This window comes from Arachis ipaensis, chromosome B5, assembly GCF_059453495.1.
Source record: "Arachis ipaensis isolate K30076 ecotype BB chromosome B5, ASM5945349v1, whole genome shotgun sequence".
Classification (NCBI taxonomy): Eukaryota; Viridiplantae; Streptophyta; class Magnoliopsida; order Fabales; family Fabaceae; genus Arachis; species Arachis ipaensis.
Window position 1 is genome coordinate 150,797,745 of NC_142440.1, and position 15,618 is coordinate 150,813,362.

Here is a 15,618-nt window from a genome sequence, read left to right on the forward strand (position 1 = left end):
TTAAACTAGTTTTCGATGAATTTGACTGAATTTTATCGGGTTTGACTGAGTTTGACCTGGTTAATTGCTTAACCGGTTCGAATGATGACCCAACTCGGGTTGATGACCGGGTGACCGGATTTTCAGTTTGACCGACCAGGTCGAACCGGGTTTGATAACTATGATCTGTGACAGTATTAGCTTCTCTCAAGGTATGCTTCCAACCTACATGCTGTAACCTACTCACCAGGATCTTAATGTCTTCTAGCAAAGGTTTAACAGGATGCGAATTTGGGCAACCTTCCTTGATAAAATTTATAGCTGACCAGGAGTCCGACTCAATGATGAGGTGCTGGAAGTTGTGAGCAACAGCAATACTAATCCTTTAACGATCCCCCACAATTTCTAATGAGTAATTGAACAGCTCCCCAGGTTGCAAGAAAAACCCAATATGTACCTACCTAAATGGTTTTTGAAAATACCTCCACAAGCTGCATTCTTGTTCTCCGAGAATAAGGATCCATCTATGTTTAATGTGGTGTAGTGCTCTGGGGGAGGCAGTCACCTGATTAGTGAATTAATATCCTTGCTGGTACGATGCAAGGAGGACCGAAACTTCATGGTGCACATAATTTCATCGCTCCGTGCTCTAATTGAACTCGTCGCAATAGTCGGCTTCACCCTTTTTCCTTCGAAGATAAAGAAGTTATGATAGAAGCAAAGAGAAATGATAGTTACTCCAAACTTACAAGCCTAGTCACTTATTGCTGATAGATTCCTAGTCAACCAATCCTTGAGGCTGAGGTTAAAGAATTCGAACACAACCTCATGAGGTTTCAAGAGACTCCACACACACTTGGCATAGAAACAATCTCTGAGAACATGAAAGGAGTTCTCTTCTTGACGGTTACATCTGGGAAAGTTGGCATCCGTTACTAGGTGTCTTCTCCTTCTTTCCACATTTGCTAGGATTGTGTCGTTAGCAATCAGCCACATGAAGGAATGAATTCTTTCTGGATCGCACCACTTCCAAACTACCTTGAAATTCGATATGAATCTGTAGGCTGATTTGAGGCTAAACGTCCCATCAGAAGTTAGTGTCCAAGCAATAGAAACTGGACCCTTCCATGGAGACGGAGGCGATAGTGCTTGGATTCTTCTCACAATGTAATCAGGGAGCCACTCCTTGAGCTTACTCTCATACCACTCACCTGAAACCGAAAGAAAACCAATTAGACACAAACTTGATTTAGAGTCTGTTATTACCTGTTCTGAATATTAGGTTAAAGATCCAAGATTGGGTATCCAGTTATGACTCCAAAACTTAATGTTAGCGCCATCCCAATGCGCCAGATATTATTTCTCATCGACCCCCTTCCAAGCCGAACATATCTCTTTCTAGAGATTCGAGGAGTTATTTTTCCTTTCGACCCTCGGCAGCAAATCGCTCCCACATTTGTATTTGGCCCTAACCATCCTTGCCCATAAAGCATCCTTTTTCATCATAAGGCTACTCTTCATCATAAAAGATTGATTAACTTCACAAGCACGGCGGATGCCAAGCCCTACCGAAGCTTTTGGCCTGCTAAGATCCCTCTAATTGATGAGATGAATTTTTCTAGATTGTTCCGTCTCTCTTCAAAGAAAATTTCTGCATTGATGATCAACCAAGTTACTAGTAGAAACTAGTAAAAGAGCAGTTTGCATAGTATAACTAGGAAGAGAAGAGAGAACAGATTTTACCAGTGTGGTTCTTCTTGCTAGATACAATGAAGTAGCTTTGCAACTATCTAGTCTAGAGGTTATATTGTTAATAATGTCACTGTATGTGTTTTTCGAGACCTTGGAGTGGAGGAGAGGAACACCAAGGTACTTCCCCAAGTCATCAGTTCTAGGGAACTTAAGGATACTGCTTATCTGACTTCTCACATTATTACCCATATTATTCGAGAAGAAGGCACGTTTCTTTTCATTGCTGACCTTTTGACCTGAACTAGAGCAGAATGCCTCAAGCACCTTATTAATAACTTCAGCTTGGTCCATAGTTGCTTTGGCAAAGAGAATTAAATCATCAGCAAAACATAGATGAGAAAGCTCAAGGCCCTCTCTGTTCAGCTTGATGGGCTTCCAAAAGCTATGATCTACACCAGCATTAATAGGATGGGAGAGTCTTTCCATACAGAAGACAAAAATGTAACGGCAATAGGGTCACCTTGCCAAATTCCTCTTGAAGGAGAGAACTCGTCCAAGGTTTCCCCATTCTATAGAATCCTCATCCTCACAGATGAAATACAACTGGCTACCATTGAAAAACTGAGAGGGCATCCCAATATCATCCAGAGTGTCTTCAATAAAATTCTACTTGAGTTTGTCATAAGCCTTTTCCAGATCGATTTTAATCACCATCCATCCTTTCAGACCTTTTTTATTCCTTATAGTATGGATAACTTTTTGTGTAATGATAATATTGTCAGAACTATGCCTCCCTAGGATGAAACTACACTGGGTTGGCCGCACTAACTTTTCCACAACCCCCCGCAGCATTTGGGCCAAAATTTTGGTAATCACTTTGTACGAGATAAATTACATAAGCTGATAGGTCTCATTTGCTTTAGATTAGTAACAGGCTCCATCTTAGGAATAAGCGTAATAAGCGTCTCATTTAGCTCTTTGATTTCCTAAGGGTGCGCAAAAATATTCTCAATCATCGTGCACAAATCCAGTCCCCCAAGATCCCATTTATTCTGGTAAAAGCCTACATGAATACCTTCTTTTCCCGGAACCTTGAAGCTACCCATGATGAAAAGAGAATCTTTAATTTCCTTGTAGTAGACATTACACCAATCAGAGTCCTATCTTCATCACTTAATGCCGAAAAAGCACATTAATCACAAAGGAAACATTAAGGAGATAATCACAATATAGATTGGTATAGAAAGTTGTGGCCATTACTTCAAAGGTGTGACTATCATGTATCCAATTACCAGCCTCATCCTGCAAAAAAGTAATCTTGTTCCTCCTTCTTCTGGCCATAGTAGTATCATGAAAATATTTAGTATTTCTATTGCTGTACTCTATCCATTTGCATCTAGATTTTTGAAACCATAACATCTCTTCTTGGAAAAGGAGCTCTGCATAATCTTTCCAAAGAGTAACTTAGAGATCTTCCAGATAAAGATTGTGATTCACACTCAATCTATTCGTGATACTATGCAATCTCGTTAGAATTCTACTTTTCCTTCTAAAGATAATCCCATAGACAGTGAAATTTCATACTTTAAGAGAATCTATAAAGTTCGTAACACCTTGGGACCAATTATTTTCTAATGATTAGTAATCATATTATTGAAGTCCGGATGGGATAACTAAGATGCTAAAAATCTAAATGGCCTTCGCCATTTGTTAGGTGAGGGAAAAGTAAAGAGTTAGAGATAGAGAGGAGCATGCATGATTAATCTAGGTAAGTGCTTTATCGTAGCTTCCAAAAATCTGATTTGCCAATTCATATTGCTCAGACTACGATCTAATCTTTTGACCAAGTTCCCTCTCTTCCAGATAAAAGGATATACTGAGTATCCCAAGTCTAAAAGTCCATAGTCAGAAACACACTCCTGAAAATCAACACATGCACCATTAAATTGAGTGGCTCCTCTTCCTTGTCTTTTCAAAATTATGCATAAGCACATTGAAATCCTTAACCAGGCACTAAGGGAGACTATTCTGCAAACTCAGCTTCCTCAAGTTTCTCCAGAATTCTCTTCTATGTACTCTTTGAGGACCCCCATACACTACAGTAAAAACCGTGGCTGTAAGTACTTTTCCAGCATCCTCATATATATGAATTATTGATGACTCTACAAAATATCCACTCTCCATTCATCGAAATTTCACCAAATACTTCCAGAGTGTCCTCTGGCTTTCTTTATAAAACAACTGTCAAAATTAAAGGCAACTTATTTCTAATATTAGTTCCTTTATCCCCCACTAATATAAGTTTCAAGGAGAACAAAAAAATTAACATGATATTCTTTTTTAACATCTCTAATTAAAACAGTAAAAGAACTTCCACCAACACCACGATAATGTCAGAATAAAAATTTCGTTAAAAGAAATAGGAGAAAGATGTCACCAGAGATGCAGATCAATTAGAGTGTGGCTCCCCACTGGTCAAGATCAAACCGAGTTCCTTAGAGTTACTCTCACCGTTTCCTGATGATCCTGGATCTTCAATCATGGGGTTAGGTGGTTTATCAGGTGGATTCTTTCCCTGACAATTTGCAGCCATCTCCTCCACATTAGTGGTCATAGCCAGTTGAAAAAGGTTCGGGTTGTTGTAGGAAGACAACGCCATTTACTTCGCCATGCCTTCTTTCATAATCTTTTCAACTTCAAAAGCTTCCCACCTTTGCATGATGCCCATTCTGTGAATGATTTCACATTCCATGGCTTCCCTTTCTAGATTTTTTAAGCTCACTTTCTCAATTAGAAGAGGAACAAATGTTGAGTCAGAGAGCACCAAGGTATGACTTTCAACTAGTTTAATCTTCATTTTTTCTTTGTTCACTTTTCCTGGCCCATTTAGCCCATTCTTATTATTTCTAGCCTTCTTACTTATTTGGGAATTTTTTCCAGCCTTCGATCTAAGAACCTTGTGGAGGGATTGGGTTGGTCTTCCATTTTCTTTATGGACTTTAAGTGGCATTAAAGTACAAGGCCCATGTTGCTCCACTCTAGCATCTAGTCCACTTTGCATGGATTGCTCCACGTGAAGCTTCTCATGCACAATCTTCTCGTGGATTTGCTCCATATCTTTCTCATTAAGAATAATAAAACGTGACCTGTTAGAGTTTCTAGCTTCCAAATTAGAAGGAGATCCTTTCTTATTATTAGCACCCTTAATTCCCGCGTTAAATCTTACTTACTTTCTTATCATCATCCAAGGTCCGAATGTCAGGGGGATCTTGATTTACTTGCCTTTTTTGCACCGATTCTAGGGCCTCTTAACCACTGCCACCCTTGCCGGCTATGGATGTGTTCTCCGGCATCACCTTGTGCTCTTGAGCTTCACTGCATTGATCCGATCGATGGCCATATTTACGACACGTAAAACATATAAGATGTAATCTCTCATATTCAACGTTTAAAGTATGATTGAGAATGGAGATTCTTGGAATTAGTTTTTTTGTTAGGTCCAGTTCAACACAAATTCTTGTAAATCATCCCCGAAAATGAATGGAGGTTGCACGATCAATCTTAAGCGTAGTCCCCAGGTTTAAGCATACTTTCCTAAAAAAAGATGATTGTATAACTAAATCGACAGGTTCGGGATACAAATCAAGGCAGCAATCTTCTTGACTATATTCTCTTATGAGAGAAAGAAAGACCTCCATCTCTAAATAATTAGGTAGTGTCCCGCTATCATCTAAGGTCCTTCCATGAGCGCATGGTTATAGTCTTCTTTACCAGTAAGTTGAATCGAAAAATAGTCACGATCCATATCAATAACATTAATTTTACCTTTTTAAATCCAATGTCTATTAAGTTTCTGTTCCATGAACGCTAAGTACACTCTTTTTTCAAGGACTTTAACAATGAAAGCCATATCCCATGGCTTACACCACTCCTCAAATTCATTCCTAGGGATTGGAATGGTCGGATAGTAGTCAAAATGTTTATCCTAGTGGAGTTCTTTCTCCTCCTTATACCAACGATCTTTCAGGTCTAATGCATCCTCATCAATAGGCTCAAACACATTTTCATTAGTATCTACCGATGAGCTAAGGAACAATAAAAGAAAGTCCTTGTATGAGACTTTTGGATTGTCACCGATACCTCAACTTTCTCCATAGCCACTTTCATAGAGTCTCCGAACTGGTTCAAATCAATACCTTCCTGAACTTTCACTTTTTTTTAACTTCATTGAATCAAATCAAACTCTTAAAGTAAAAATCTTAGCAGAACGTTCTTTTATCATATTTCTAAAACCAGTTAAATTATTCTAACACTATAAAAAGATTTGTTATCTAAAAAATATAATCATAGTAAATATCAACACTTCTAATAACAATAAAGCGATATAATTTTATCTTATTTTTATTTAATTTTAATGTATTAATAATGTCAAATATTTTACACAATCGTTTGCTTATATTTTTTATATAGTTATTTATACTGTTAATATAAAAAGTATTACGTAGTATTAAGTATTAGGTAATTTGATATTTGTGTGTATATATAAAACTGGTTTATACTGGATATCAATTTTATTTTCTTATTCCTTAGAAGGAAAAAAAAAAAAAAGGATTGAAGCAGTAAAAAACGCGGTATCATCAAGTGGAAGCAGGCAAGCAGCTATCGTCGCATAACCTAAAAGGCTAAAACCCAAACTAAAACCCTAATTTTCGCAATTCCAGTTCTAGTGAGTAGTCACTGACATACGCAAACTCCTTCTCCATCTCCAAAAAAATCTTTCCTTTCATATCGTATGGGTCGCCGAAAGAACAACAACGATAACAACAGCATGAACAACCACCTTCGCTTCCAAGACGCCGACGAGGTTATCCAGGACGCCGCCGAGAGCTCCAACCTCGACGACCAATCCATGTGTGAACCTGAACCATCAGAACCATCGTTTATTGATTCCGATGACAAAACCAGCGCCGATTATTATTTCGATTCCTACTCTCATTTCGGTAACTTTTGCTTCTCTCTCTTTACTCTCATTCTAATTATTTAATATCCGCTTCTGCTCAATTTGAATTCCCTTTTGCTCAAAGTTCCGAACTTTACATCCGGGCTGTTGTTTTTTGCAACCTGAAAAATTCACGCGCTTCAGCTTAATCTCATTTGTATTTGTTCTTAATAGGATTGTTTTCTCATCTTAAATGTGTATATGTGTTTGCAGGAATTCACGAAGTAAGTGTGCTCAACTTGGATGCAGGCTGGTGTATTAAGTTTATATTTTGTTTGTTTTTTTGCCTTGAAGTTCCGTTTTTTCTTCCCCCCCCCCCCCACCCCATAAATGAGAAGGGGAACTGCAAACTAGTATTCAAATGTTTTGCAATATAGTAAAAGAAGTTTTTTGTATGTTGTTGCGGTATAATGCTTTGTTGTAACCTTGTTTGAATTGCAGGAAATGTTGAAGGACACTGTAAGAACAAAAACATATCAAAATGTTATTTATCAGAATAAGTTTTTATTCAAGGATAAAGTAGTTCTTGATGTTGGTGCTGGGACTGGGATTTTGTCTCTATTTTGTGCCAAGGCTGGGGCAGCGCATGTCTATGCTGTAAGTGCCTGATTTCTTTTATTGCCTTTTATGTTTTTTGTGATTTTATCAGTATTCCAAATAATGACTTTAAGTTGTACCATTTTTTATATTGCGAATTCAGGTTGAGTGCTCCGATATGGCTGACATGGCGAAGCAGATAGTTGAAACTAATGGGTACTCTAATGGTAAAGCAATGTTTTATATTTTGTATTACTCCTTTGAAATACATTTTCTTTTGGTGTTGATTCGTTGGAAAAATCCACTCACAATGATTGCAATATAATTGTTTTGGTTTTGCAGTTGTAACAGTTTTGAAGGGTAAGATTGAAGAAATTGAACTTCCGGTTGAAAAAGTTGATATAATCATTTCAGAATGGATGGGATATTTCCTATTATTTGAGAATATGTTAAATTCTGTCCTTTACGCACGCGACAAATGGCTTGTAAGTTATGCACTCCTTGCTTTTGATATTAGATGAAGACATGTCACACAGTACAATGGTGTGGGAATCATTCTGAGTTTCCTCTTTTGAATAGGTCGAAGGAGGAGTTGTGCTACCAGATAAAGCGTCCCTCCATCTTACTGCCATCGAAGATGCAGACTACAAAGAAGATAAAATAGAGTGTGAGATCGTGACCTCTTATTAACCAATATGAGTTTGCTACTCTTATACAGTATACTTACGGTTACAATGAAAGAGGCATCCACACAATGCATTTTCATATGAATTTCTTTATCTATTGGTGAAAAAAAGAGTTACTCAAGCCATATTTTCATTTTTTCTAACAGTTTGGAACAATGTATATGGATTTGATATGAGCTGCATCAAGAAGCAAGCCATAATGGAGCCACTTGTTGATACAGTTGACCAGAATCAGATTGCTACTACCTGCCAGCTACTCAAGGTGGGGGAGCTTTAACAGTTCTTACATTCTTTGTATTTGACATGCGCAAAAATTTCATTCTGCATTGGCCAAAATATTTTGTATTTGGTTTGAACATATACAATGAGTGGTTCATCTTTATTCAGACTATGGATATCTCAAAGATGGCTCCTGGAGATGCTTCCTTCACAGCACCGTTTAAACTTATTGCTGAACGCGATGATTACATCCATGCTCTTGTTGCATATTTTGATGTAACATTTACTAAGTGTCATAAATTGATGGGCTTCTCTACAGGTTAGCTTCCTTTCTACTTCCTCAATTATTTATATGTTTTTGTTGGAGCTGTTCTTTTTCGTCCATATAATGTTATTGGGACTTGGGAGTCAAATTTACTTTTCGGCATGTGAACTGTTAATTGGCAAAAGATAATGCATAGATGTTAAATAGATCGAAAGGATTATATTTTTTGCACGAGAACAACAGAGCATAAAATTTGAAGGGAAGAACAATGAATTTTATAAGTTGGTATCTTTGAATTTGCATGTAGAAGTATCATTAATTCAGAATATGATAACCGCAGACTGAAAAAACTTGTAATCTCTTTTGAAACCATGCTGGATTTATCCGCTCCCAAGAGTTCCTTAGAAACTTAGTTGAAAATTTGAATGATTGCTTCGCTTGCAACGATTTGCTAGACTACACACGCACATGAAGTAACATTTTGAGAATTTATGCAGGGCCAAGGTCGCGTGCCACCCATTGGAAACAAACAGTGCTTTATCTGGAAGACATATTGACCATTTGTGAGGGCGAGGCAATTGTAGGGAGCATGAGTGTGGCTCAAAACAAGAAAAATCCGCGCGATGTTGACATAATGGTCAAGTACTCGTTGAATGGTCGCAGATGCAACGTTTCAAGGGTTCAGTATTACAAGATGCGTTGAGTCATGATTTTCCAATGCTATCTAAATTTTGCAAGATGTTGAACAGCAATTATTGCTGCTTTTATAATTTAATGTAGAGTCTTCTGTTTGAGGAACTGTAACTGTATTTTCACATTGTGCTTGTATTCTCTTATAAATTCATAGTTGCTCTTCTGGCTTTTTGGATGTAATGATATTTAAAATATTATTTTATTCAGAATTTAATTAATCCCATTGAGGCATTGACAACTATTTGTTATCAATTTTCAGTGAATAGATTTGCCTTTGTTAGCAAGTACACAAAATTTGCATGACTGCTAATGTCATTTTCATCCTAATAGTCTAATACTACTCCTCCAACCTTCTGATGACCAAAATAAACCTTAATTCTTGCACGTTGTATTGATTGGGAGTACTTGTAATATTTATTTTTGGTACATTAGCAGCAACGAGATTTAAATTTAAGAAGATATTTTGCTTGTTATTCAAACTGTGCTCTACATTAAGAAATGTGCAGCATAGTGCCCGTATCCACATACTATAAGCAAGAATATTTGTTGTTAAATTGGAAACAAATTTTTGAATGGTGTAAACATGAAACATGTTTGGGCTAAAATGCTAAATGGTGCCATTTGATCTATATAACCGAATCCGTCTAGTGGGATGAAGCGTTTTGTTGTTGGATGATTATCTATACTGTTTTTTAGAGAAAAAAATTTCTACAAAAAAAAGGTGTAGGGGGAACTAAGTCTTTGGAGAACATCACAAGTTCATAACCTTCACTAGTATACACCCTCCTTCAACATCAAAACTGAGTCATTAAAATACATGAATATAGCAAAATACTTGAATGGAAAATGAACCATTCCAAGTGGTCACTCTAAAGTCTAAAGTTATCATTTGATTGCTTCTCTATGTTTCTTCCTCTTGACTATCACAGGCACATTTTACCTGTAACAAATGATGTTGAAATGCCTGCAGTTCTTCAACAATCGCAGTGTAAGCTTTTGTGACTTGCTAAAGTTCAGATTTGGCTCCTTTTGTTCCCTTCTTTGAACTTGTTTTCTTTGCCCTCCACCACTGTCTTAAGCGATTGGAAACTCGGTCTGCATGTTTCTTCAGCGTCACGGTCGTGTCTGTGATTCCTTTTCTAATCGTTTGTTTCCAGTCGCCTTTTCCCTTTTCCTTTTCCTTTTCTCTCAGAACTTTTCCCTACGATATGCAGATTGCTCGATTTGTCAGCGATTGTATGACATTTTAATCAAGTGTTTCCTTTAATAAAATAAAGGTACATGTCATTTTTCAAGCTAAATGGAAAAAGAGAAAGTACCAATTTCCCAGGAAAAGCAGCATCGCCGTCATCCTCATCATCTTCATCTTCATCTTCGGCATCCTCATCACCAAGGTTTTTCATGTTCATTAAATCATCCCTTGAGTACATTTTCATGCCAGGTGCTCCTGGCATGCCCTGATGCAGAATTAGATACAGTAAGGACATAGGGCTATAAAACTAACCAAATGTATCGAGCTAAATAAAGGACAAAGATAACCCTCCTCCTAAGATATAGTGATATACAATGATGACAAGAAAAACAATAACTAAGTCTTATTCTCACTAGGGAAGGTCAGCTATATTAATCAGACAATGACAGTGTTCCATTATAAATCGTCTAAAGATATATAACATGAACAAGGGAAATACCTCCATAGATTTTAGTAGCTTTTCCATTTCAGCCTCCTTATCAGACTTAGCAACAAAAGCATCACCAGGGATTCTGTCCTACAGAACAGAAAAGATATTCTGATTAGAGATGAAGTAGCTTTACAAAACATCAAACAATAATGGCAAGAGCATATTACACAATATGACAATATCATTGCATGAAAATGAATCATAGTTCTCAAACTATATACTTCAAAGAATGGATATTTCATTTGGTTGGGATTATGGAATTTGGAACCTAAGGTGCAAGGTGTGGGTAAAGTGTTGTTTTGATTGTTGATAGAAAAGTGAACTGAAATGCATGAAAATAAACCATGGACATGAAAAGAAAAATCTTGATTTTCTCATCAAGGGTTACACTTTAATCTAGGGCAGACTATTCAGCTATAAAAAATACTCCAGCTGTTCTAATGTTCTGTAATCAGTAATCACATAAGCTCAATTGAACTAGCAACTTAGTTGGCATCACTCTAATCACATAACTACATGAATTGAAACAAAAGCGCATAGTTGGTTTCCGAAAAACAGGGCAGCTGTGCAATATTTATAGTAAGTTAGTAACTAATGTCCATTCTAACTCAAATTTACTTGAAAGCAGTAAGTAAACAACAATTCAGATTGTCACTACCTTAGGGACAGGGGGTGGCTTGGTGCTGCATGCTTTAGTAAGGTCTTTGCAGAGATATTTGTACAATGAATCGGCATCAGGCTTCGAATTATATAGATATTCAGCAACATCTGTATCCGAATACCCTATAACCTGAAAATTTGAAAACAGTAATTCATAATATAATTTGCCATTTCAGAACTAAAAGAAACCATGGTGTGCAATCCATTTGCGACAAACAAATGCACCGAGCGAAAATCACACGAAGTTTTATACCTCCTGACACGCTCGCTCGATTGTCTTGCACTCAGAATTGCACTGTCCTTCAGAGTCATGCTCAACTAACTGTTAAAACAATAAAAGGAAGTTTCAAAATCAATGAGAGTGCAGGTATTAGAACTATTGCATGAATCACACACAATCATCAAATAAATGAAAAAATTGAACCACCATTCTTACCTCAAGCCTATCTTCTTTCTCCACAATATCAATGCGCAATATCCAATCCGCTTCTACCTTCTTAAGATTACAAACATTCTCTGCTATCTCAATGATCTGATACTCCGAGATCTAGCATCCCAAAAACACAAACAAATTTAGAATAGTCCAAACAACAACACAATAATCTTACCAATAAAACACTCCTACAATTGAAAGACATGAAAAAAGAAAACCTTTTTGGGAGCGGTCTCAGCTTGCTTTTTCTTCACCTGCTGATGCAACTGCTTAGCGAGAAGCTCACAAACTTGGCACTTTATGTACGGAATGTCCTCTTTTCTAGCAAGCACTGCGGGTTTCTTGAAACACTCAGAGAGCGGCAACCATGTTGAAACCACCACTGAAACAAACACAACCCAAAACAATGTCTTCATCTTCCTCAACACACACGCTGTTCTAGAACCCCCTCACCTTGTACAGGAAATTCAGATCCTCAAAAAAGGTGGGAATTTTCCACCAAAATTGACACAGAGAACTGAAGTAATCAAATAACAAAAAAACAAAAAACCAAAACCTTGCTTCTTTTCCTAAGCTTAAAAATATAGGAAAACGCAAATTCTTGGTTTTGTTACATAACGCAAAATAAGATTTTTTTAGCGCATGTGATTAGTCCAGAGAAGCATAAGCAAAAGTGGGTCCCATTTTTCACCAATAAGGTGCAGGGAAACACGTAGCTCTACATCATTAATCTAATAATAAAAATCTAAAATTTTCCCACAAAAGATTAAAAAATAAAAAATTTCCACCTTCTTTTCCACGTTGGAGTCAATGCAAAACTAAACCCCCACCAACATGACAGAGAATTAGAGAAACCGGGCCAGGCCCAAACTGTAGAAACTGGAAACTCTTAAGTCCAAAACCCCATCTTCTGATAAACCCTAGACCCCAATTTTGGTTCAGCGAGAAATCAAGCAATGGAGATCACAGGTTTGAGCAATGCATCAGATAATTTCGTCCCTCTTGTGGGTGAAAACTATGCCATGAAGATGAAAGACTCAGTGCATGAACTAATTTCCGAGACTCGCAAAGGGTCCCCTGATTTTTCTTCTTTCCTTGATGTATTCTACGAATTGATGCAAGCCAATGTTAATCCACCTTTTGAGGTGATATGGGTCTACACTGCAATCAAGTTTCAAAGCCTCAAATCGGAGAAAGGTGATGCCTTGGATCGTGTATCTGACGTAAGATCCTTGTTTCAGCTGCTATCTGCTTGTTCAGCTTCTGTTGGTGCTTCAAAGAGTGTGGCTTTGATGGCCCCAGTTGTTTATGAGGTTCACAAGGTTCTTCTAGAACTTTCTGGAAAGGAACTGAAGCTGAAGAGAGAAAAGAAAGCAATGAAGGAGGTGAAGTCCCTGGTGGATGTGATTGTTGGGTACATGAGTATTTGCTGTAGTAAAAAGGTTTCTGAGGAGGAAGAATATGATTGTATTGGATTGAATTTGATTATGCCTTTCACTGATTTGGCTTATGTTTGGATGAATGCAAATGGGGATGCTGATAATGGGTTTGAATCTTTGTTGCCAATTTTGGGCAGTGATGTTTGCAAGTGGCTTTGTGATAAGGGTTTTCATGTTGGTTACTTGGGAGGTGCTGTCATCATGGAAGCTTTTTTCTTGAAACTTAGGTTGCTTTGTCATAGGAAAACACCAGGGGATGAATTGGAAGTGAATCTCAAGAGTTGGGCTGTTGGCTCAATATCTAGCTTTCAGAATATTTACTTTTTGGGTCAGTATTTAGTTATTACATATTTGGTTTTAAATTTTCAGTTTCATGCTACATTTTGTTACTTGTGACAATGTGACTTTAGTTTTTCAAAGGTTGTAAAATTTTATGATTTTAGCTTTTTGTACTGCAGTCTGCACTATTATAATTGTTCTGTCTAAAATGCATAGACATCTATAACTAGTTTGATGATTGAATTTGATCATGTATTTTGAGTTATCTAGAACTATGACTCATTTTCTAGCTCCTGTTTTGATGTTGATTTGTCTTGTGTAACCAGAGATCCTCATGAGGGCAGCATTAGGGACATCTTTGCCACTGAGCTCAATTTCGGTTAGTATAGTTTGATTATTTTCCTTTTGAATGTTTCTCATAAGTTCATTTTATTTCTTTGATATCATAGCTTGCATTTGTTTTCATTGTTAATACACAAAGCTCCAACACCATGATTTTGTGGACCGGACAAAGGCTAGCATATCTTGGTTTTTTATGTCCATTTTATCTTAATTTTTGTGCCGTGTCCTTGTTCTTACATACATATATTCATGTGTTCATCATCAGTAATTTAAGTGACATATATCAAATATGAGTGTCTGCAGAAATCTGAAGAGGAAACTCTGTTTAGGAAGGTTCTGTTTGATGCTTTGCTATTGGTGGAGTACCCTTTCCTTTATGAAAATTCCAAGTACATCAAAGGCCTTTCCTTGACCAGATTGATTGTTACTCATAAGGCTGTAGAGTATTTTAGGTATAAAGAATTTAGTATCGTATTATGTTTATATGGCTCTCTCTTTGTACTTGTAGTATCTAATAATTTGTTAATGCAGGGGAATTGGTGATCAGAAAAGAGCTCTCTCTTATGTTAGGGAATTTTCTGTTTCACGGATACCCTTGCAAATAATCAAATATGTTACAAGCCAGAATGGTTTGGAGGAAAAAGCTGTTAAAGCAAATGGATCTTCACCCAGAGCTCTTTTGAGTAAGTAGATTATCACTGCTTATATCTAGGTTGCAACTTCCAGCATGGTTCTCAGTTTATTACAACAACAATAAAGTCTTTTCCTATTAGGTAGAGTTGGCTACATGGTTCTCAGTGCATTATTTCTAACTTATTTCGTTCCAATTTATTCTGCTTGTTAGCTTGGTTGCTGAGCATTGAGAATAGAGGGATTCAAGTTCTTGAAGATGATACTTTAAGAAGCTGTGCTAAATCAGGTCTTGATATTTCCCAAGCCGAGCAACCTACTGGTAACTTGGATGGGAAGATGGTGGGTGATGATCTTTTTTATGTTGATAATGTTGGGGAAGAGGGAAATGCAGTTGAGGAGGATAAGCAAAACGAAGTGATTAGTGATGCGTTTGTAGCTGCTGCTCGAACTATGAAGGTAACTGATAGTGGAAGCCAAAAACGAAAAGGAAAAAGCAAAGAAAGGAAAGTCAAATTCGTCAAACATAACCTCCTTCAAAATTCTCGTCCGGCCAAAGCCGAGACTTCATCCGCGAATGATGGTTCAAGTGGCGAGAGTGAAGTTGAGGATCCAGCTTCTGATTCAGATTCATAAGCTAGAGTATCAAACTGTTAATCTCTATATAAAACTAAAGTAGAGGATCCAGTTACGGCGAAGATACACCAAGCCCCCTTGATTTTGCCATGTACTTTTTGGGGTGATCCTGTTCATGGGAATGATGATCAGCAAATTATGATAAGGAGGCTCCACGAAGTTAGTGCTGTGGCTGCCACATACTTCAAGTTCAGTATTGTCTGCAACAATTTTCCCTTGTTCATTGCAGGCTTTAGAGATTTTTATTGTAGCTTCATTTATAGGAATTTCAAAGATGTTTGTATTGTGTTACATCATGTAAAATTAGTGTTGAGACTTTACATCTATCATATATCAATTGAAAGGCAATTGAAATTTCGTCTACTTATACAGTGTTTTGGAAAAAAAATTTACTGTATACAATTACTCTATTAGCAATACTGTACTATAAATACAGCAAAATCATTA

General features: G+C 37.1%; 4 protein-coding genes across 4 annotated transcripts; 2 read left to right on the top strand and 2 right to left on the bottom strand.

The window, feature by feature from the left end:
- Positions 1–732: 732 nt before the first annotated feature.
- LOC148566214 (uncharacterized) lies at positions 733–4,330 on the bottom strand. Its single transcript, XM_088487445.1, has 3 exons — positions 4,183–4,330; positions 1,656–2,120; positions 733–1,190 (listed from the first exon to the last, which is right to left on the bottom strand). Exons 1-3 carry the CDS (start codon positions 4,328–4,330, stop codon positions 733–735), a joined length of 1,071 nt encoding a protein of 356 aa, XP_088343571.1.
- A 1,981-nt stretch (positions 4,331–6,311) lies between these two features.
- LOC107644476 (protein arginine N-methyltransferase 1.1) lies at positions 6,312–9,250 on the top strand. The gene is made up of 9 exons (XM_016348341.3): positions 6,312–6,671; positions 6,884–6,894; positions 7,112–7,267; positions 7,371–7,434; positions 7,550–7,692; positions 7,787–7,874; positions 8,040–8,155; positions 8,281–8,431; positions 8,875–9,250. Exons 1-9 carry the CDS (start codon positions 6,464–6,466, stop codon positions 9,078–9,080), a joined length of 1,143 nt encoding a protein of 380 aa, XP_016203827.1. The 5' UTR covers positions 6,312–6,463; the 3' UTR covers positions 9,081–9,250.
- A 560-nt stretch (positions 9,251–9,810) lies between these two features.
- On the bottom strand, positions 9,811–12,470 carry LOC107644477 (uncharacterized). The gene is made up of 7 exons (XM_016348343.3): positions 12,064–12,470; positions 11,849–11,959; positions 11,666–11,734; positions 11,411–11,542; positions 10,762–10,839; positions 10,390–10,527; positions 9,811–10,271 (listed from the first exon to the last, which is right to left on the bottom strand). The coding sequence occupies exons 1-7, from the start codon at positions 12,259–12,261 to the stop codon at positions 10,077–10,079; spliced, it is 921 nt and encodes a 306-aa protein (XP_016203829.1). The 5' UTR covers positions 12,262–12,470; the 3' UTR covers positions 9,811–10,076.
- A 173-nt stretch (positions 12,471–12,643) lies between these two features.
- Positions 12,644–15,534, top strand: LOC107644478 (uncharacterized). The gene is made up of 5 exons (XM_016348344.3): positions 12,644–13,612; positions 13,890–13,942; positions 14,209–14,357; positions 14,437–14,588; positions 14,750–15,534. Exons 1-5 carry the CDS (start codon positions 12,802–12,804, stop codon positions 15,169–15,171), a joined length of 1,587 nt encoding a protein of 528 aa, XP_016203830.1. The 5' UTR covers positions 12,644–12,801; the 3' UTR covers positions 15,172–15,534.
- Positions 15,535–15,618: the final 84 nt, after the last annotated feature.

Bases quoted from the DNA above. Each gene is read 5' to 3' on its own strand.
- LOC148566214 (XM_088487445.1), bottom strand. From the start codon at position 4,330: ATGGCGTTGTCTTCCTACAACAACCCGAACCTTTTTCAACTGGCTATG. The intron at 2,121-4,182 runs GTGAGAGTAACT...ATGCTGGTGTAG, and splicing joins TCCAGGATCATCAGGAAACG to ATCATAGCTTTTGGAAGCCC. The intron at 1,191-1,655 runs GTAACTTGGTTG...TTTCGGTTTCAG, and splicing joins TCTTTTACTAGTTTCTACTA to GTGAGTGGTATGAGAGTAAG.
- LOC107644476 (XM_016348341.3), top strand. From the start codon at position 6,464: ATGGGTCGCCGAAAGAACAACAACGATAACAACAGCATGAACAACCAC. The intron at 7,268-7,370 runs GTAAGTGCCTGA...TTGCGAATTCAG, and splicing joins GGGCAGCGCATGTCTATGCT to GTTGAGTGCTCCGATATGGC. The intron at 7,693-7,786 runs GTAAGTTATGCA...TCTTTTGAATAG, and splicing joins ACGCACGCGACAAATGGCTT to GTCGAAGGAGGAGTTGTGCT.
- LOC107644477 (XM_016348343.3), bottom strand. From the start codon at position 12,261: ATGAAGACATTGTTTTGGGTTGTGTTTGTTTCAGTGGTGGTTTCAACA. The intron at 11,543-11,665 runs GTATAAAACTTC...TCAAATTTTCAG, and splicing joins TCGAGCGAGCGTGTCAGGAG to GTTATAGGGTATTCGGATAC. The intron at 10,528-10,761 runs GTATTTCCCTTG...ATTCTGCATCAG, and splicing joins AGCTACTAAAATCTATGGAG to GGCATGCCAGGAGCACCTGG.
- LOC107644478 (XM_016348344.3), top strand. From the start codon at position 12,802: ATGGAGATCACAGGTTTGAGCAATGCATCAGATAATTTCGTCCCTCTT. The intron at 13,613-13,889 runs GTCAGTATTTAG...TTGTGTAACCAG, and splicing joins TCAGAATATTTACTTTTTGG to AGATCCTCATGAGGGCAGCA. The intron at 14,589-14,749 runs GTAAGTAGATTA...TCTGCTTGTTAG, and splicing joins TTCACCCAGAGCTCTTTTGA to CTTGGTTGCTGAGCATTGAG.